The sequence below is a fragment of the Stegostoma tigrinum genome, chromosome 15 (genome assembly GCF_030684315.1).
Source record: "Stegostoma tigrinum isolate sSteTig4 chromosome 15, sSteTig4.hap1, whole genome shotgun sequence".
NCBI classification, from domain to species: domain Eukaryota; kingdom Metazoa; phylum Chordata; class Chondrichthyes; order Orectolobiformes; family Stegostomatidae; genus Stegostoma; species Stegostoma tigrinum.
The window spans coordinates 34,978,922-35,001,802 of NC_081368.1; the positions used below are offsets into that span (position 1 = coordinate 34,978,922).

The 22,881-nt window shown below is 39.3% G+C and overlaps 1 protein-coding gene across 1 annotated transcript in view; it reads left to right on the plus strand.

The window, feature by feature from the left end:
* The window catches only part of cul4b (cullin 4B), a 78,122-nt gene that overhangs the window by 46,525 nt on the left and 8,716 nt on the right, over positions 1-22,881 (plus strand). The window contains exons 11-16 of the mRNA XM_048544125.2: positions 761-953; positions 10,441-10,545; positions 11,537-11,647; positions 15,542-15,627; positions 17,526-17,633; positions 21,761-21,874. Of these exons, the coding sequence (XP_048400082.1) occupies positions 761-953; positions 10,441-10,545; positions 11,537-11,647; positions 15,542-15,627; positions 17,526-17,633; positions 21,761-21,874 (717 nt within the window). The remainder of the gene's footprint in view (positions 1-760; positions 954-10,440; positions 10,546-11,536; positions 11,648-15,541; positions 15,628-17,525; positions 17,634-21,760; positions 21,875-22,881) is intronic.

The window sequence follows — 22,881 nt, forward strand, 5'->3', positions numbered from 1 at the left end:
TGTTTAAGCAAACTTTTGAATCTGTGTAAATTTGCGTTGATCGTGGTCATGGAAAAGTGTGAAATAATTAACACTGAGTAAAGGAATGCAGCATAGGAACGGATCCAGTAAACTATGATATGACATAGGAGAAACTGCTCTGATCGTCTTGCTTGGAAATCTGACTTATAGGGATGTTTTTCTTGTATCAACCTGTGTCCGCACAATTAATTGCCTATTAAAAAGAATCTGTCTCTGAGCTTCGGCAGATGGGAATTTATTTCCCCATTTCACCAGAACTAACAATCATGGTTATCACTTATCAGTTCTGAGGAAGGGTCACTGGACCCGAAATGTTAATTCTGGTTTCTCCTTCACGGATGCTGCCAGACCTGCTGAGCTTTTCCAGCAACTTTGTTTTTGTTGTAACAGTTATGGCTGTGGCTGTTCTCAGTTATGGTCTCTTCAACAGAAGAATTCTTATTTCAAGAGTTAAGAGCTCCAATTTTCTTTGCTTCAAGATGTAAATGTTTGCTTGGATCGTGCATCACTTGCATCCCTTCAGTTATTCTGTTAAGAGTCCACAACTCGGACAACAGCCGCAACAATAAGTATTAGTTCTGTTGAAGTGTGGAAATGGGGAACATAACTGAAGCTGCTCAGTATTTTGAAATCCTGATGACTGCAGCCAGATATTTTTCACAACTAAATGGTGTAGTCATGGAAGTATTTCCAATTTCTCAATATTGATTAAAGTTGGTTGATTTTCTTTTCTCCTCAGACATTTGGCAGTACAATAGTAATTAATCCTGAAAAAGATAAAACAATGGTTCAAGAACTATTAGATTTCAAGGACAAGGTGGATCACGTAGTCGATGTCTGCTTCCTGAAGAATGAAAAATTTGTCAATGCAATGAAGGAAGCCTTTGAAACGTTCATAAACAAACGACCTAATAAACCAGCTGAACTAATAGGTATGGATAACAATTTTTCGTAGAATTTATGTAAAGAATTGAAACCTGATAATTTGAAAGATTTTCTAATCAAATTTTTTAAATTGGCTGTCCTGACTTGTTTATTACATAATTAGTTTTTAACCTTGAAAATGCATAGCTGCGCCTTAGCAGACTAGTAGATGGCAGAAAATGTGGCTTAAAATTCATGTCCTTCTAAAACAGTGCTTTTGAAGCAGGTGAGTTGTGATCATGTCTCTTGATTCATAATCCAGAGACTGAGGCCTGTGTTCTGTGGGAATGGGTTTCAATCCCACCAAGTCAGGTGGTGAAATTTGAAATCAATTAATAAATTTGGAATTAAAGCTTTTGAAGTTGTGATTGAGAGACCATTGTTGATTATTGGACAACGCCCTTCCTTCAGGGAAGGAAGTCTGCTGTCTTGATAGGGCTGTGTCCTTTACGTGTCTATCCCCTCTTAATAGCTCTGAAATGGCATAGCAACCCACTGAGTTGTATCAATCTGCTACAAAATCTAAGAAAACCAGAGAAACTGGATAAGCCACCTGACATTGACTGAGGCATTGGAAATGATAATAGCAAATTCGTCAACCCTGCAGTGTCTTCCTTAGTAACATCAGTGGTCTTGTGCCAAAATTGGGGGAGCTGTCCCACACACTAGTTGAGCAACTACATGGTAGTTCATTCATGGTGTCACACCACGTCTCACCATGATCGTCACCATTGCGGGGTTCTGTTCCATTAGCACACCAAACACCAACGGTAGCAAGACAGTGATCAACAAGACAGTTGAGGAAAGGGAATTATTCTCAGGGAGTCTTCAGTATTTACTACAGACATTAAACATTTTTCATTGCATCAGGGTGCACACACAGGCACACGACAGTACTTTTCCCCCACTTGCTGATGAATCCTAGGTACTCAATGTTGAACACCCATTGGACGTAACTCTAAGGGTGTAAAACTCATGTCTATCACCAAGATCAAAAGCACCACTCTTGCCTGGGTCCGAAAGAATATTTTTGCTAAACTGGGTCATTTCCAATCAGTGGGAAAATTGTGACTTGAACTTGTGCTCACCAGTCTGTTGCATGCTTGGCAGCAATGGTAGGAGTGAACACTGGATAGACCTTGTGAAAACAGATGTCCTTTGTCCTGTTCTGTGGCACAACCACTGTTCTAGATTGAACAGATTTCAAATAGGTAAAACATTGAAAATTGGATATCCGTGAGTTGCGAAAGTTACAAGTAGCAGAATTGTATTCAACTTTGTAAACTTCGGGCCTTCCACATTCTCCATTGTATGATTACCATAATGCTGAGGAACAAATCCTGGTGTAACGAATAGTGCCGGAGGACATGCTAAACAGCAGAAGCAACATGTGATGGGGCAAAGTGATTCCACGACCAATGAATCAGATTTAAATTCTTCAAACCCACCACTTCCAGTTATGATTAGACATTTAAGCAACGAATAGCAGGAGGAGACTCCACAGAAATCCCCATCACAATGATTGTACGGTGGAAACCACACATCAGCGCAAAAGGCCAGGCTGATGCGTTTGTATCACTCATCAGCCAGCATTACCAAATAATGGTCCTCTTCCTAGAACCTAGCATCACAGATACGAAATGGAATTCACTCCAAGTGATATCAATAAATGGCTCAGGGTACTGGGTACTGCAAAACTGTAGCCCTGACAACATTTCAACAATAGTGCTCAAGAGTTGCACTCCAGAACTGTGTGACCCTGGCCAAGCTGTTCCTGTGCATTTATAATGCCTGGCAATGTGGAAACGTTTCCCTGCATGTCCTGTGCACAAAATAAAGTACAAGTCCAATCTAGTTAAGTAACTCCGATCAATCTTTCGTTGATCATCTGCCAAGTAACATAAGGAGTCATTGACAATGCTGTCAAGGGGCATTTGTAAAGGAATAGTCTGCTCACTGATGTTTAGATTGGTTCTGCCAGGGTGCAGCTCCTGACCACATCACAGCCTTGAATTGGATTTGTGCAAAAAAGCTGAATTTCAGAGGTGAAGCAAGAACAACTGCCCTTAACTTGAAGGCAACATTAGACCATATTTGATGTCAAGGAAACCCTCATAAATTTGGAGTCATTGGGAATTGAAAGAAAGCACTCTGTTAGTTCAGAGGAAGATGGCTGTGCTTGCTGAACGTTAGTCATAGCATGTCACTCCAGGAGTTAGAGTAGTGTCTGATGCCCATGCATCTTCATCATCTTCATTAATGACCTTCCCTTTCTCTACCTCCATCATAAGGCCAGGAGGTGTTAGCACCATGTGCAACACCATTCATGACTCTGTAGATACTGCAACTGACCATGTTTATTTGTGGAAAGATCCTGACAATGTTTGTGCTTGGGCTGATCATTGCAAGTAACACTCCTACCATGCAAATGCAAGGGACTAACCATTTCCAAGAGAGGAGCCATCTCACCTTGATGTTCAATAGCATTACTATTCACCAGATGCTGAACTGAAGCAGCCATATAAATACCGTGGCTACAAGACCAGATCGGACGCTAGGAATTCTGTGTCAAATAACTCAACTTCTGACTCCTCTAAATCTGGTTCACTGGTAAGGCACAAGTCTGAAGTGCAGTGGCAAGTTCTCCACATGCCTGGGTGAATGCAGCACCAGCAACATTCAAGAAGCTTGATACCATCCAGGGCAGAGCAACCTGCTTGAATGGCATCCCATCCACCATCTTAAACAGTAACTTTATTCACTACCAATGCACAGCAACTTCGGTGTGCACTGTACAAGATGCTCAGCTGCAATACCCCAAGGCTGTATCAACAGCACTTCCCCTGCTGGACAGTGGATATGTGGGAACATCCGTTGTAAGTTACCCATGCAGCAATCCTATTTTCTGACTTGGAACTATTGCACTGTTCCTTCATGGTCAATGGGTCACAATCCTGGAATTCCATTCCTAACAGCCCTGGCAGTGTACCTGTACTCCAAGGACTGCAGCAATTTGAGAAGGCTGTGATGGCCACTTGCTTGAGGGCGGTTAGGGATGGGCAAGAAAAGGTGACCTAGCCAATGATACTGACATTCATGGACAAATAGAAAATTTTGAGTTGAACAGATTCACACATGCTTGTGTTTTAAGCAGTTTAGTGTGTAGAGGGTACAAGTTCTAGTTCCTGTTCGCAAACTAACAGAAGATTTAAGAAAAAAAAACCCACTAAAGAAGAGTGCCCTAGAGCGGAGACCTCTTTCTAGAAACTAGTTTAATTTCTCTTAAATTCACTGTCAGGATGTGGATGCGGATGTGGCCTCCAATTCAATAGCCTGTTCCACCTTTTCCTTTGATCACTGTAGACTCAAGTTCTATAACAATTCCTTGAAATCGTACTATGTTAGAACCTTGATGGCTCTGTAGCAGTGAATTCCACAGGCTCACTACACTGTGGGTAAAGAAATTTATCCTTGTCTCGGTCCTAAATTGGTTACCTCAGATCCCTGGTTCTGGGCTCCCATGTCCTTTTAAAAAGACGGGGTGTATTAGCTACCCTCAAATCTGTAGGGACTGTTCCAGTGCCTGTAGAGTCTTTGAAGATGACCAATGCATCCACCGTTCCTAGGCATTTTCCTTATGTACTCCAGGATGTAGGTTATCAGGCCCTGGGAATTTATGGCCTTGAATTCATCAATTTCCCCACCACCATTTCCTTTCACTAAACCCTGTGTTTCCCAGCATTTCTGGTTTGTTTGTCAGCCTTTCCCCAGTGCACTTGAGCAGGTTGTGGTGAGCTGCCTTCAGCTGCCGCAGTCTGTTGAGTTGTGACCAAACCCCTGTCCTGCCCTGCCAACCAAGCCTATCCTGGTTTGGAGGCTCATTTTAGAAGATTATAATTCATTTCACTTGCCTCTGATAGATATTTCATGGTTGATAATAGCTGTGACAGGCAAGTGTTAGTTGAAATTAGTGTTATTTGACAACAGTGTTCCTTGCCTTGAAGTATATATGTATGTAATATTTTTAATCGATATTTAATATTCTCTGGTGCTGCTTGTGATGATTACCATCGATTGTAAGTTTAGAAAATAACACGTTCTGTGTGGCGCAGAAACATTTCGACCTCTGAAGATTTTAGATATGGAGTGGGAGAGAGAAGCATACTGGTGAAGGCAATTAGATGACTAAAATTAGAAAATTAATTAAAAGTTGAGTGTGGGCTGCATCTTGCATTCGTTTTGTAGTTCATGATTTTAAAATACTTAATGTATTTCTGTGCTTATTTGAGGTCCTGCAATGTTAGCTTTGTAAAACCCCAAATGTTGTTTGTAGTATTTTATACTTGAATTTTTACCGTTTTTGAGCATTGTTGCATCGTGCTTGTGAGGTCAGTTAATGTATTAAGAGTTGCAGTAGTAGATTTTTCTGTTGGTCTTCATATTGTGATCTCGGATAGTGCGCTCCTGATTCTAACCAGTTATTGAGTTTAAAAAAAAAGTTGTAATTATGTTGCCAAAGCTGCTTTTGCTAATTAAATGTCTACCCTCTGGTTCTCTATCCTTGCCCTAATGAGAATAATTTTTCCCTTTCTACTCCATCCAGACCTTAGCTTTGCGTATCTTTATTAAATCTTCCTTCAACCTTCTCATTTCCAATGAAAATAGCCTCAACCTTGTTAAGCAGAGTTGGTCATACAGCACAGAAGAGACCCTTTGGCTCATCCATTTGTTGTGGTTGGTTGGTTCGCCAAGACAGTTCATTGTTCTGCAGACGTTTCATTACCCTGTTGGATAACATCATCAGTGCAGCATCCAATGAAGCGCAGTTTTGTTTACCCACCTGTTATTTAAACTCTGCTGTCTGTTGAGCTAGATTACCTCACTTCGGTTTTCCTTTGCAGTGGAGTGTCAGAACATGCCTATTACACGAATGACATCAGGAAGATAGTGCCCGCCCCAACACACTCCTCATGCTAACTTGCATCAGGAACACATCTGAACTGACCACAAGACTCCTACAACCACTGAGCATCAAAGTAGCACACAAACCCACACCAACCCTGTACCAACTGCTATCCCGGACCGAAAACCCATTACCCACTAGGGACAGGACCAATATCATATACATGATTCCCTGAAAAGACTGCGACAAACACTACATTGGACAGACAAGAAGGAAATTAGCCACAAGAGTACATGAACATCAACTGGCAACCAAAAGACATGACCAGTACTCACTCCTCTCCATCTACGTGGATGAGGAAAACCACCAGTTTGATTGGGACGACACCAGGATCCTGGGACAAGCGTGGGAAGTACTAGAGGCTAAGGAAGCCATGAATGAACAGGCAGAGCTGAACCCCATATACAGTCCATTGCAAAGGAAAACCAGCTCGGCGAGCTAACCAACCACAACATCCACAACCCAAGCTACAAATCTACTGTAAAACCTCATCCATTTGTGCTGACCCATCGATGCAAATCCCACGTTCAAGTACCTGACCCATAACCTGAAGTGTTATAATATTTCAGGTGCTCTTGAAGTGAGCTCTTAAAGATAGTGGAATCAAGAGTTATAAGGATAAGGCAGGAACAGGATACTGATTGCGGATGATCAGCCATGATCATAATGAATGGTGGTGCTAGCTCAAAGGGCCGAATAGCCTACTGCAGCACCTATTGTTTATTGTGCTTGAAACATCTACTTTGTCAAGGTGGAGATCTTCGGTCTCTTCTACACTCCCAGGCAGCCCATTCCAGATTCCTACAACTCTCTGGGTTGAAAAAAATTCCTCTAAACCACTGTGTTTCTCTTGAGAGATAATGGGAACTGCAGATGCTGGAGAATCCGAGATAACAAAGTGTAGAGCTGGATGAACACAGCAGGCCAAGCAGCATCTTAGGAGCACAAAAGCTGATGTTTTGGACCCAGATCCTTCAGAAAATCATCTGATGAGGAGCCTAGGCCCGAAACATCAGCTTTTGTGCTCCCAAGATGCTGCTTGACCTGCTGTGTGTATCCAGCTCCACAATTTGTGTTTCTCTTTATATCACTTTGTTGACCTCTTCACCCAAGGGGAGCAACTGCTTCCTGTCCAAGGTACCTCCTTTGCATTCTGTGTTCAAAAGAAAACAACCTAAGCCTCTCCAGCTTCTTGCATAGTTAAAATACCTAAATCCAGGCAATATCCTGGTGAATTCCCATTGTACTTACCATTCACAACCCCTCCCCGCCAAAATTTTCATCTCCTTTAGGAACTGCTCTTTTGTTTTATATTGTCTCGCATGTTCTTCCTAGCAAAAGCAATACCTTGTACTTCTCTACATTAAATTTCATCTATCTGTTGGTCTGCCCCATCAGCCTAGGATATCTCTGGAATTCCATTCCAAAGTTTCCCTGCCTGGCACCATCCTTCCCTATCAGCCACAAAAATTCAGCACTGACCAGACTTCTGAATATCTCCTTTTATTTGGTTTCCTCGACTTGCTTGATGTTATGACGGTTGTAGAGCAATATGTCACTGGTGCAATATTTTTTTGAAAGCTTATTTTTTTCAAATTTACCCAAAGCGTCTACCAGGTATGCAGCAGTAAAGAATGTGTCAAAGTCACTCTCAGCTCTTCAGCAGAGGTTCACCGTTGCTAGCCAGGTCCAGTTGTTGTTCAATGATTGTTGGTGCTCTAAGTTTTCCTGGATACCATTAAAACCAGCAAGATGCACCTCACAGATGTCCACACTACTTCACGTCATGACAGTCCTGATGGTCCTTTGGATGATTATGTGGATAATCTTGGTATGCTGAGATTTGGGGAAAAGGCAGGAGATTGGCATTAGGTAGTAGAACCGAAATAGATACGATGGGCCAAATGACCACTTTCTGAGCTGTGACAATTCTGTGATTCTTTGAACTCAAAATTCTGAAGATTCCCAGTGTTGTGGTTTTGTTGGTTCTTTGAAACAGTTTTGCTAATGGATAGCTTTCTACTCATTGTCTATGGAATAGAGAAGGACTGTTCTTGGGAGAATTACAGTTCTCTTTCGTTGCAGTTGCAAGCGTGCTTCCTAGTGGCAGCAGGTTTTCTTTATATTTTCTCTGTTCTGAGAGATACAATTCGCATCTTAATAGCTTTCTATTCGATTTTCAATGCCTTCATAATTCACACTCAGCCTCACCTCAAATAAAAAGGGCAACCTCTGGTGACACCGTTAATCCTCCAGACTGAGAAATTTACCAGGAATTCACCACTCTGTCGACGGAGCTCTTTGCTTCTGTTTGATTTAAAGGAATCTTTGAGTGTCATTGTCCAATGAAGTTGTGTATTTGTAAGACTTTACAGTATCCTTCTGTGAACACTCTGGGGTGTTGTTCTACGTTCAGGGCACTATTTAAATGCGTGGCTGTACAGGAGAAAAGATCAACAAGCTGAATTTCTTTTGATAAAGCGGTGAATTAATATAAAATATGAAAGATTTTAATTAACATTTTGTCACTTTCTGATAGACTGCAGAGCCAGCATTGTATGTGACACTTGATAACTGGTCTTTTGAGATTTTATTTGTTTCAATTTACTTTATCCTCCTCCTTTATATGGCTTGTTTGGCTTCAGGGTCATTTTTATCTTGTAAGTGGAAATCTCCCTCTTCTTTACATGATTGACCTCATGTAGATACAACCTACATGGATCTGAAGCATACTTACATAGTTGGGTGAAATACTGTATGACATGTTGGAGGGGTGGTGCCAAAGAGCTAGACATGTATGAGATTGAAGGAGGGAATGAGGGTGTGAAGATTCTAAATATAAACCATTGGTTCCATATGGCTGTGAGATAAATGGTAAAGAGTGCTATGCTTCGTAAATAGAACAAGTGGATGTCAAACTCATGGCTGCCTGTAAATGACACATTTGCTGCTGAGTAAATTTTGGTTCCAGTCTGTTGAATCCAGCAAAGAAATGATTATTTGTCATCAGGTATTTGGTAACTTGAGTGGTTGTTTGAGCCTAATTTTTTTTTCCTGCACTGTTAATGTGTAATTCTTGGGACAAACGATGTACTAAAGTGTGACTCTTCATGATTTTGATTTCTTTGAAAGGAATATAAGCGTGGTTTCATGCCAAGTGCAAGCTGTAAGACCATAAGTGCCCCAAGTCCCTTTATGTACAGCTTTTCTTCTATTTAAATAATAGTTTGTTCTCTTGTTCTCCCTTCTAAATTAATCATGTAACACTCAACAACATTTGAAAAGCCAACCATTTAATCATTTGAAAATTGACCCCATCTCAGTTTTTGAGTTGAATGATCTCAAATTTGCCCCTGAGGAAAGGTCACCAGACCTGAAACATTAACTCTGATTTTTTTTTTCCTTCACAGATGCTGCCACAACTGCTGAGCTTTTCCTGCAACTTCTGTTTTCTGTTCCTCAAATTTGCTTGTTTGGCTTGTCTACCAAAATCACACCTTAATACCTTTCTTGGCTCGTGAATGAAGAATGATTACTTTCAAGTTGCTAGAATGTTGTGGTGTCTATATGGCAGCGCAAGACCACTGCATTCTGAAGAGGGATAAAAGTAGTAAGATTTGCCTTTAAAAACAAATAGACTTGTAGTAGACAAGGTTAATGCAGTTGGTACTTCGGTGAATCGTCAAAAGCACTTTAGTAGGATATTGCATAGCATGACTCAAGCAAATGGAGTCAGGAAATGCTTAACAAAATAGATTTTAAAAAAAGGGCTACATGTAGCAACACAGTGTGGCTGAAGGTAGAACATGATGTTCCACAGGAATTGCTGCTGACTTCAACCACTGATTCATGACTTACATTAACAATTTGGTTTTGAGAATCAGAAGAAGGGTTTCAAGATCGAGAACAGCAAATTGAATGGGGCAGTTAATACAAATGAATATGACAAAATTGAAATGGTATCAATAACCTTGTAGAATGAGTGGGTTAATTTGAGGAAAGCTTAGGCAAAGTGATGTGTGATATTAGGAAGAACAAAGAAATCTAAGAGGGGCAACAAACCAAAAAGTAAGTTAGTACAGATGGAGAAGTCACTAAAAATATTGACAGAAATAATTTAAAAATAATTATGAAAATCTTTTGCTTGAACAGCTGTTTTCAAGCTGTGGTCTGCAAAAAAAAAGTGGGAATTATTTGATTCAGACTTTTAAAATTCATGAGTTTACACGTTACGTTTAAAAATCAGCTCTAATGTATGTACGGGGAGGGGGTTCAGGAAGATTGAAGGGTTCCCAAGCCAAAAAAAATGGGAGATTAGAATCGGCTTAGTATGCACGTAACAAAGCAGGGAAGGGAAGACTTTTACTTCTCCTTGCTGATCAGAATGGCAGAGATTACCGTGGATCATATATTGGCACCGACCGGTTGTGTTGAATGACTTACCTACTTGTGCTATGGATTTAATGTAAAAGTGTAACTCAGCACTGAACTTGGAAAATAACCTAAAGAAGTCTATTTTTTTTCTGTTTCAGCCAAATATGTAGACTCGAAGCTTCGAGCTGGCAATAAAGAAGCTACAGATGAAGAACTTGAGAAGATGCTAGACAAAATTATGATAATATTTAGATTCATTTATGGTATGTGTGAAATTGCTGTTATTACAGAATAATATGGTTTTTAAATATTACACTTCTATCATTGTTGATGCAGCATGTAAAAATAAAGCATGAAAGAGTTCTTTTGACTTTTTTTGACCAGAACTAATATCAGCCATAACAGCAATTGAGTTTTCTGTCAGCATGTACTGCATGTGGTGATTGGTAACTTGAATGAGGCATCAGAAATTACTGTGAAATTAGAATGAAAAGAAAGGTAAGATGCACAGAGAGATCATTCAGCCCATTGTGTCTGCACTTTCTGAATAAAGTTGTCACCCTTTTCCTACATTGCAGCACCTGGTCTAGGCCTCACAGGTTGCAGTGTTGGGTGTGTCTAGGTTCCATTTAAATGCTTCAAGAGTTTTGGTATCAGCCAAAATTCCAGATACTAACCACAGGTGAATAAAATTTTCCTCATGTCCTCAACCAATCATCCCAAATCTGCACCCCTCAGAAACTGTTCTCTCCAGTTGGAGAAAGCGGTGTTTCTTGCCCATTCCATTCAAGTCCCTCACCATTTTGTATAACTCAATTAAGTCACCCTCAGCCTTCCATGTTCTAAGGAAAAGTACCCCATGGCAAAGAATCACGTCTTCAGGAAGAAAGAAAATTGATAGAGATGAGAACAGATTCCAACATTTTTTATCTAAAATATTCTTGCTTTATTGTTTTTGTGTTGCACATTCCATGCAGAGGGTGAAATCCTGTGCTGTAATTCCCCACTTTATCCTAAGCTTCTAATTTGGCAAGGAAATTTTATTTTCATTTATGTTTATAACATGTTGTTGGACATTTTGCAAATATGTTGTTTGTAAGTTGTTAGAAGTTTTAGTTTGCTTGATGCCTTTTTGTTAATTGAATTATCATGTAATGTTTTTAACATTCCAAATTATAGGTATAGAAAGTGATATTTTTGAATCATTTCTTTTTGTATGTAATCTTTTAAATTTTTACTTTCCTAAAAACACAGGAAAAGATGTATTTGAGGCTTTTTACAAGAAGGACTTGGCAAAGCGACTGTTGGTTGGAAAGAGTGCATCAGTAGATGCTGAAAAATCAATGCTGTCCAAATTAAAACATGGTGAGTTTGCTTCAGTTAAACACTTCGGCCATAGCATATGTATTGCCATTCGTTGACTGCTGATATATCTGATTTATCAAGTTTTTCGTAATTAATTTCACTTCTGATTGCAGCTAGATTGTTTCAAAATTATTTTCATCAGCCAGAAAAATCTTGACTGATAGTTCACTTTCCTAATTGGAAAATGTTTGATCTTAAAATATAGGTAGGCCAAAATACATGACAGAATGTGCTTCATTGCCTTTAGTTTTGATTTAATTATAAATTGCCAGGCATTTGATACCTTATTCTTGTGTTGTGGCCGTCTCATGGTCAACATGAACCTTTCTGTAAATATGTATGATTGTGTCTGTTTTCACTAACTCATTGTTCCATATTTCAAGCTTTTGTCACAATTTAAGTTGGTTACTCACTTGCTAAAGTCAGACTTTGGTCTGATTCACTTGCATGTGAACAATGAGCAAGTGAATTCCATTTTTTTTCTTTTCTTGGTTTTCAGTCTAGGTTGTCCACTTGAAATGCTCATATCCTTTAATATATCAAGAATGTGTTCACTTCTGTGTGATTCTTTGACTTCAATTCCATTTTTTGTCACATTTACCAGAAAACCGACGAAACAGTTCAAAACCAGCACTACATATTCTTTCTATTGAAATACTTGAGTGAGAGCTTGACAGAATGGTAATGTCACTGTAGTAGTAATCCAGAGGCCTGGACTAATGCTGTGGGGTCATGGGTACAAATTCTACTACAACAGCAGTTGGAATTTCAATTTTTAATTACAGACTTATTAATTTCATTTGCCTACCGGTGACTTTTGTGTAAAAACCCATCCCAAAAGCTAATGCCCTTTAGGAAAAACCATCTGCTGCCCTTAGCTGTTCTAGCCTACAAGTCTGTTCCCCCCATGAGTCTCCAACCACAGTAATGTGATTGGCTATTAAATGAAGGAAGGCAACAGGATCAGAATCGCTACAGTGATCACAATAAAAGTTCACAATAATAAAAAAAAAGTTTTTAAAAACTAAAAATTTGGCATTGTCCTTTCCAGTATCTGTCTGTTCTGGATGCACCTGTGTGCAACAGTATTCTTCTTGCACTCCTGCTGCATCTAGTTCAGAATGGTAATCGACAGTCAAACAGCTGGCAAGTTGAGCTAGCTATGCAAATACCTTTCTCCTCGATGTTGAAGAACTTGCATCAATATTCAGCCATATGGATACTTGAGCCTCTGGCGATGTTCCCAGCTTCACAGATGCCAGTCTTCAACTCATCCAATTTACTTCACTTGGGACTTGATAGGATTCTAGTAATAGTATGGAAGACTTGTGCTGCAGAATTAGCTGAACCAAGCTTGTCCGCAAAGCTTTAACACAAACGTATCCAGCACAAGAAAAGTCCCAGCCAATCACTAATCATCGCCTGTTGTCATTCTTCAGCAAATCAATAAAAGGAGCCAAATAGCAGTTGGTGTCGATATGCAGCACATTCTGCACAGCATCCATGTTTGGGTTGATTGTTGTTGAGTAACATAATTGCCAGGCAATAAACATCATCTTCAAGAATGAATCTAACCATTGCCCCTTGACATTTAATGATGTTACCATTGCTGACTTCCCCACTAAAAACCTAGAAGTTGATATTGACAAGTTGAACTGGACTGGTTATCTAAATACTGTGGCTATAAGAACCAGTGAGATGGTAGACTTTTTTTAGCAAGTGAACTATCCAAAGTCTGCTGACCATCTACAAAGCACTTGCTCCGATGTGTACAGCTTCAACGTCACTCGATGACAGCGTCCAGGACTAAAGAACCCAGTTGATTGGCACCCCATCCACTACCACATTCACACTTTCCATGCTAAATGCAGAGTGCTGGCATTGTATACCGTACACAATATGTACAGACGAAATTCACCCTTGTTCCTTCAACAACATCTCCCAAAACCAAGGCTTCCCTTCTTGGAAACCCCACTGTAAGTCAGATTCTAACGAACTAAAATAGAAATTGCTAGAAGAACTCTGGTCTGGCAGGATCTGCGGAGAGAAAACAGTGTTAATGTTTTGAGTCTAGTGATCCTTCTCCAGAACTAGAGCTAACCAGATATTGTCCTGACTTGGAATTACATCACCATTGTTACTCTGACAAAATCCTGGATCTCCCTAACAGCACCTAACCTGTGGATCACAATGGTTGAAGAAAGATGCTCTTCATGACCTTTTCAAGGGCAGTTAGAGATGGGCAATAAATATTCGCTTGCCAGTAGTGCCCTTGTACCATGAATGAATCAAAATAAGCTAAGGTATATGAATAATTTAAGAAGGGTGCATCGCACTGCCTTTGTAAGGGCAACAGATGTTGATCTTGGTAGCATTGCCTGTATCCCAAGATGCATGTGTTTAATTTTGTAGTTCCTTTTAAACTTATTTATAACCTTGTTTCATCAACCCCACAACATGCTGGAGTTTCCTAAAGTTATATGCACAACATTGTATGCAATCTGTGTTGACCTGCCTAGTTATTTGGTATGAAATACTCATGGGGGGAGAGGGCAAAGGGGAGAGAAATTGAATTCAAAACGCTGTAAAGTGCCGAATTGAAAGCTGTGGTATTCCTAAGATGAGAGCAATTTTGTTGTGTTTTTAACAACATTTTTTTCACGAAATATAAGTGTTGTTAGAGAGGAGTCCATAACCCATCCCCCCTCGTCCTTGCAAAAGTAGTTTGTGTGGGCAGAATTGCAAAGACTTCCCATTACTCACTGTGATTTTCTGGCTTCTAGGAAAGGTTGCTGTACTCCTTAGAGCTGCTTGAGTAGTGTTTCTGCTTTAGGCATGTGCAGTAAAGAGGATCCAAACTGCGCCAGTTTTGAAGTGTTTTATTTTCGCTTTGGTTTTTGCTCAGATTCATTTGTATGTTGCTAAGAACAATATCTGTCATGAGCTAGGGCAATTTAGCAAAAATATTTTAAATTATGTATTAATGTATTTGAGTGGCAAGTAGCGAGAGTTAAACTAATCTATTGAATTGGATCCATCACAAATTAGAATCAGCCTTTGAGCAATACTACTTTAGTGTAGGTTTTTTAAAAAGTTTGGAAACCATTTTCAGTGGGGTGTCACAGTGGCTCAGTGGTTAGCACTGCTTCCTCACAACGCAAGAGACCTGAGTTTAATTCCAGCCTTGGGTGACTGCAAACTCGACACACATGTTCTCCCTTTGTCTACGTGGGTTTCCTCATGGTGCTTCAGTTTCCTCCCACAGTCTCAAAGATGTGCAGGCTAGGTGGATTAGCCAATAGAAATGCAAATGTACAGGGTTAGGATAGGGGATTGGACTGGATGGATGCTATTCAGAGGCTCAGTGTGGACTTGTTAGGCTGAATGCCCTCTTTCCACACTTTTGGGATTCTATTATGCTGGGGTACTTGGGTATAGCAGTAAATTTCATAATGACTTAAAAGCTTTAGAATGTGATTTTATTTTTGTTTAAACAACAAATTCCGTTGATGTCTTTTGAACTGAAAAGCAACACCTCATAATTTCTGGCTTCTTGAAAAAATGCACAGTCGGCTCCCAATCACGACTCCATTTGTTAGTTAATGGTCATAGTTCTCTGAGTGGGGCCTGCTTTTAAAACAGTGTTTGAGCTGCAACAAATGGAATATATGTTGTTTATATCTGCTGTTGCCTGAATGAGGTTTTGATTTGGTTGCAGTAGCTTTTTAAAACCTGTCAAGTCATTGTGAAATGAATGCTACGCTTGCAGCGATGAGCACCTGTACTTTTAAGAGCAAAGCACTGTGGAAGCTGCAAACCTATAATAAAAACAAAACACTGAAAATGCTTAGATGGTGGGTAGTGTACAGTTACATGAATGGTTTTGTTTTTAAGAATGTGGAGCTGCATTCACCAGCAAGCTGGAAGGAATGTTTCGAGACATGGAACTCTCAAAAGATATTATGATCCAGTTTAAACAGGTATCACATTTTATTTTAAATGAATCAAGTGCTAAATGTGCAAATTTTGCTGTTTTGTTTTTAGTCATTGCTAATGTTATATTAGGATTTTTAAAAAGTTGCCTCATGTATTTTGTTGCCTTAAAGGCCTAGTGCAGGGGTGCTGTCATTAAATTATTAATTAGTCTCCCTGCTTCAATTTACTCAAGGCCCAAATGTGATGTTACTTCAGCTACTTTTTCACACAGTATTAAGTGCCCTCTCTTTACTTCAACTCAATTTTTCACTTTTCTCTCCTTGGTGGTGACTGAATTGTAGCAAAAATACTGCTGGTAGAATTTGTAAGATTAGCAATATGAAAAGAAGTTTAATAGTTTGCCAATGGTGCATACATCTTTTTAATTTTAAGAACATCTTGTAATTTCAAATTGGATTTTGCATTTTTACTAACTTTGCTGTCGTGCAGTCTGAGCAGTTAAAGAGGTCTGTGGTATATTTGGTTATGTAAATAGAGACATTGAATGCACAAATGGGGAAATTCTGTTTCACCTTGCATATCTCTGGTGTACTGTTCTCTACACTTTAGAAAGGATGTCAAAGGATTGGAAAAGCGATTAGGTGGATACCAGTGATAACATACATGAGTTCACTGGTGAGGTTGGCAGAGCAGGTCACACTAAGTTTCTATTTTCTGGTAGTAGGGAGTGTGAAACTGGGAGTTCTGTTGCTTATGAAAATGGTATGTTTCTTAATTTTTTAATTTTTTATTTGTTACTCTTATAAATTAAAACTGCCTTCATGCTGGGACACTTTTTTAAAAAAAACTGTGCTCCTTTTATATTTGATATTTCAGGAGAAATCCTACAGTTGAAAAGTTCCACTCAGCTGGCATATATGGTTTTATTATTCATTGCTTCCACCTCTGTTGAACATAAATCATCTTAAAACTCCATGCATTTCAAGGGAAAGCAAAACTGTTAATTGTCAATGGCAATCCAGTAATTCTGTTTATAGCCCAATCACAAGTATGATTGTGACCACCAGATGAACTGGCAGTGTTGTCATTACACTTGATTAACGTACTGATGCCAGTACTTTAAAAGATGGATTGTCCTGGAGCCAGGAAATGTACAAAAAAATCTATTGCACAATCGTGATTCTCTCAATTTATTGACATTACAATTCAGGTCATTGTTATGTCATGTTTGGAACGACAGTACAGCGATTGTGAGGAGGATGCAAGTGAAAAGAAAATTCAGTCTAGTCCCCACCATTTGGCAGTAAGAAACTGTATTTTTAAAAATGATGACAGTTCTCATACATGTGAAGTTATCTTTGTATTTTATCATGCCTTTGAATAAACTGTCAGATTTCTCAGTACGCTGTTTGTACATAGGCAAGGCAAATGTTTTTCCCTTCCCTGCGTTGTTTAGGTGTTTACTTGGATGTAACCAAGTTTGAAATGGTCCTTTTGTTCACCGAATTCTCCTGACACTGTTGTATCAGGTGGAAACTTTTCACTCCTACTGAATCAGCTGCAGTTTGTATTTATTTATAGTTTTCAGCAGAACAGTCCTTCACTATTTCACAGATTGTAATCAGTGCAGATTTGACATCAAATTACTTAAGGATCCGAGAAGACATGAGTGTCCTAAGGAAGAAGAGAGGTGAAAAGTTGAAAAGAGGTAATTTTGTGCTTAGGGGCTTGACATTTTGAAGGTGGGGCCACAACTAATGAGATAGGTAGAGATTCACAGTAGTCCAGAATTGGCAGAGTGCAGATTTCTCAGTGGTTCACAGAGCTGATGGACGCAATAGAGATGTGCAACTTGGTTATTTGCTTTAGTTATCTCAAAAGACCTTGTTGAATATTTTGACTTGTATCAGTCTTTTTAAGACATCATCTTACTTTTTCACAGTACATGCAGAATCAAAACATACCTGGCAACCTTGAGCTAACTGTAAATATCCTCACAATGGGCTACTGGCCAACTTATGTACCTATGGAAGTTCACTTACCTTTGGAGGTTAGTGTTATGTTATCAGTGTAAGTTAATGTCAGCAGTAAAATTCTGCTCAAATCATAGACTTTGGAATTATCTTTTGCATAAGTGATCTTATTTTTGCTGCTGTTAACAGGTTGCATGCATGTTTGTATTTACAATTTAAGTACTTTTCAATCCTGTTTCATGAAAGTTGCAGTGTTCCATTTCTAAGGAGAATAGTTCTGTGTTCCCATGCACTCTTCTTCCTGCAACCGTCCCAAAAAAACACACATCTGCCTCAAACAATTGCCGTTCGAGTGTAGTGGTTACGAGTCTTTAAGAACTCTACTACATTGTGTACTTTGGTTTGTTGATGGTGTTTGTCTTTTTGGTACAACTGAAGAAATGCTTTAAATTCAACACTTTTTTTTATTAGCGAATGTGGTAGGCAGATAGAAGAGAATTCAGTGCCCATCTGTAGGGTCCTTATGATTATACTGTACCATTGCAAGCTCTCACTTCAAAGCGGTTCATTTGTAACCATGTTAAAATCATTTTAATGACCCTGTTCCAAAATATATCAAAGATGAGATTGCTTTGAAAAAGTGAGGTTTCACATAAAAGTTGTTGCATTCAAATTAATTTAGTTGAAGAAATATCAGTTTTATTTGCTGATATTTTTGAAGACTAGTCAGTGTCAAATTGCTGAGATTCAGCACAGTTTAGTTCTAGCTGCAGTACTGAATTGTTAATCAGAAACCAGATGTTTGACCATACATGCAGCAGAAAACAAAATTAGGCTGAGTTCACACGTGACAGATGTAAGCTCTGTCATGATGCTAGCGAATTTGTCATCTTAACAAAAGAAATTATAATGGGTTGAATGTAAGATTGCAAGAGTGTGCAGGTCATCCTATTTGTTAGGGGTACTAAAATCGTGGTCAGGAGCCCCATTAGCTAAGATATTGCAACACCCCAGTTATTTTCCAAAGTGATCTCAATCTGACTGATGTAATTGATATTTGAATCTGGCAACGAAGGGCTTGAATGACTCAGTATACTTTTGGCAGTTTGATTACCCAGGGTTTGGGTTGTCCGGGATTAATCTTTATTAAAGAGGTGAATAACCCAAATAAAACAGACATCTGAATTTGCCAGTGACACATTTTGGTGACATAACATACAAGTGGGAGCATAAAATTTCAAGTATCAGAAGCGAGTGGCATGTGTTAATAGTTTCATTTCATTGCATCAGGAATGAATTGGTAATTGGTTCATCAGTATTTTGCAACGTAAATGCAAAGTGATATTTCGTGATGAAAAACTAGGAACAGTGGAGATCTGAAGAGATTGTGGTCCATGTGCACAGAACATGAACGTGAAAATTGGGTGCAGAGGAAAACCAAAGGCTAATAGAATGTTAGGTACGAAGGGTTGAGGTTAGGTGGAGTTTTGCTGCAACTGTATAAAGCTTTAGTTGGATCAGATTTGGAGTAATTTGTACATTTTAAGCATTGCAACTTAGATATATTCATCTTGAAGCAGAGCAGTATAGATGCGCCTCAATGTTAACAGGGCTGCAGGTGATAAAAATATGAGTAGAGATTGCCACACAGTTGAAACAGCAATCCATTACATTGTCCAAGTGGCTTTTTTGTTTGAGTCAGTAAGTATTTGTAGACTATTTGACATTTTTAGAAGAGCTGAATCTTACCCTGTTCATACCTGATATCTGAACATAGAACAATACAGTGCAGAACAGGCCCTTCGGCCCTCGATGTTGCATCAGCCTGTGAACTAATCTAAGCCCCTCCCCCTACACTATCCCATCATCATCCATATGCTTATCCAAGGACTGTTTAAATGCCCCTAATGTGGCTGAGTTAACTACATTGGCAGGCAGGGCGTCCCATGTTCTTACCACTCTGAGTAAAGGACCTGCCTCTGACATCTGTCTTAAATCTATCACCCCTCAATTTGTAGCTATGCCTCCTCGTACAAACTGACGTCATCATCCTCAGAAAAAGACTCTCACTGTCCACCCTATCTAACCTCTGATCATCTTGAATGTCTCTATTAGATCCCCTCTTAGCCTCCTTCTCTCCAATGAGAACAGACCCAAGTCCCTCAGCCTTTCTTCATAAGGCCTTCGCTCCAGACCAGGCAACATCCTGGTAAATCTCCTCTGCACTTTTTCCAATGCTTCCACATCCTTCCTGTAATGGGGCGACCAGAACTGCACACAGTATCCCAAGTGAGGCCGCACTAGCGTTTTGTACAGTTGCAGCATGACATCACGGCTCCAGAACTCAATCCCTCTACCAATAAAACCTAACACACCGTAAGCCGCCTTAACAGCACTTTCAACCTGGGTGGCAACTTTCAGAGATCTATGTACATGGACACCAAGATCCCTCTGCACATCCACACTACCGAGAATCTTTCCATTGACCCAGTATTCTATCTTCCTATTATTCTTCCCAAAGTGAATCAACTCACATTTATCTGCATTAAACTCTATTTTCCACCTTTCAGCCAAATTCTGCAGTTTATGCAAATCTCCCTGCAACATTCTTCCACACTGTCCACCACTCTACCGACTTTAGTGTCATCTGCAAACTTACTAACCCATCCACCTTAGCCTGCATCCAAGTCATTTATAAAAATGGCAAACAGCAGTGGTCCCAAAACAGATACTTGAGGCACACCACTAGTAACCGGACTCCAGGCTGAATATTTTCCATCGACCACCAATCGTTGCCTTCTTACAGAAAGCCAGTTCCTAATCCAAACTGCTAAATCTCCCTCAATCCAATGCCTCTGTATTTTCTCCAGTGGCCTACCACGTGGAACCTTATCAAAAGCTTTACTGAAGTCCATGTACACCACGTCAACTGCCCTACCTTCATCCACAGGTGCTTGGTCACCTTCTTAAAAAACTCAATGTCTGCACACATTCCTTCCAACAGTTGTAAGACAATAGCACAGTTGGGAACACGAGCTAGAATTTCCCTTCGAGGTAAACTATAGCATCTCAAATTATTCGTAATTAAGATAAGCTAGGTCCATGCAAACCAGAAATAAATCTGATACCATTAGATTTCAGTAATCCACTTCGGACAGTGTCGTTCTCATCAAGGACAACAACATCCACTGAAACATTACTGACCAATGGTGATGATCCAGAATCCATGACCTGACCTTGGACCTGGAAACTTTTCAATTTCTTGTAGTCAAAAGATCATTGTACGAATATTGCACCAGTTTCCAAATTAATAGAGACATCAGTGGCTATCGAAGCGTTGTGAACTCAAGTCTCCGGGGTAGAGTATTTCAATCGAGTGTTCAGACCAATATCTGGATCAAAGGCTGAAATGGAAAATATAGGAGCACCAAAATCATTGTTCTCCATTACACTTGCCCTATGTAAGGACTGTGCAAATCTCAGTGCGTTGTCATTTATATCAGCAATCTCTACCCGAATGGTGTTTTTGGATGTGAGAGGAGGATTTTCTGCATCTGTGCATGTTACAGTAATGTCATACTTGGAGATATTTTCTCAATCCTGTGGATGTTGAACAATTAATCCGTAATAATTCTCCATAGATGAATCTAAGCTAAAGGGTAGTTTAATCGGAATTTTACAACGTACCTGCCCTTTTATCCCCGAATCTGCCTTCCATCTGGGTCTGGCGATTTCCATACCTGGAGAGCTGCCAGCCTTTTTAGCATTTCTATCTATCACTGTACTGGCTATTTGCTTTTAATTAGGCCATTTTCACCATCATCTAATTTGTTAAAGTCAGAAGCAAACTAGTCATTTAATACCTCTGCCATATTTATTGATTATCCCTTCTTTAACATATTTTATGGTTATTCGAGTGATTAACTGAACTGAAGAACTGCTTAATTTGAGTGATACAAAAACAGCAATGTGTTGATATTAAAATGTGGATTTGTTTACTTATCATACACTTTGTCTGTGAAACATCTGTCTAGAGCACTTATGCCCGTGGCAGAGTCTGGTGTTCTTCAGCTGCATTTATATACCTCCCAAAAGCTGACTCGGCAGCCTTAAGCCTCTTGATACATACCTAGGAGAACACAACCAGCGTGAAAAAGATGATTTTAAATCATTATAAACATTACTATTACTTTTTTTTGTTTAGATGGTAAAACTTCAGGAGATTTTCAAGACATTTTATCTCGGTAAGCACAGTGGTAGAAAGTTGCAGTGGCAATCAACTTTGGGTCATTGTGTATTGAAAGCAGAATTTAAAGAGGTGAGTTTTTAAAGGATTGGACTGCTATAAAAGAAACGAAGAAAATGAACTTATATTTAACTAGTTAAAACGGAAATGATTAAATGCTGACGAAACATTTGATAAATGAAACTAAGCTCAATGTATTTGCTCACTGTCAGGCTCAGTGTAGTTCTCCTATCAGAATGTCACAGATTTAAGTCCCACTCTAGGATTTAAATGCAGACCCTTCACTTGAGACTTTGGCTTTGCAGTTTTGTTTTTGAAAGATCACAAGGCACTACTTGAAGAAGTGTGTCCTTCCAGTATCGTGGTCAACATTTATCTAACCCTTTTTTGAGCGCTACTAGCAGTTTAACTGGTCATTTAGCTCATTGTTGTATGAGGTGTTACTGGGTGCAAATTCACTACTGTTTTACCAACATAGGCAGCTCAGTTCTGGAAGTAATTCGCTTTGATGCTTCAAAGATGTGAAAGATGTCCTACGAAATAGTTTGTTCACATCTGTAAAGATTTAAACAACTTTCTCTGGCTGCTCAATTCAAATCCAGTTCAAGATATTTGAACAAAGGTGTTCTGTTCATGTTCAGCAAGGGTCCGCAATATGTTTAGCCGATCTTAACCCAGTTCCTTGTGAACAAACGTTCCAGTGTAAAGCTGTGCTTCAGGATGGCTGGCATAGAAATTTCTCACTTGTCTTACAGATGCACTGGAAGTGAATTTTACAGCTAATCGTATTGTCAATGAAAAGCAAAATAGTTTTATTTAGTACCTAATTTAATGTGAGAGGTTTTCTGAAGTCTAAATTCTGCATCCTCATCTTGTGCAAAAGCATTCAAAAAATGAATCTATTTTCAGCTTTTACTTAATGAGCATAATAACAATCTGACAGATTTATGATGCATTTCAGCAGTTTCAATAAGTTCTTTTTAAACTTGCTTTCTCCTCTGTCCCTGCCTGTGTTAAAATACAGCATTATGAAACATCTTTTCCACTGACAAACTAACAAAAACTCACTTCCAGCCATC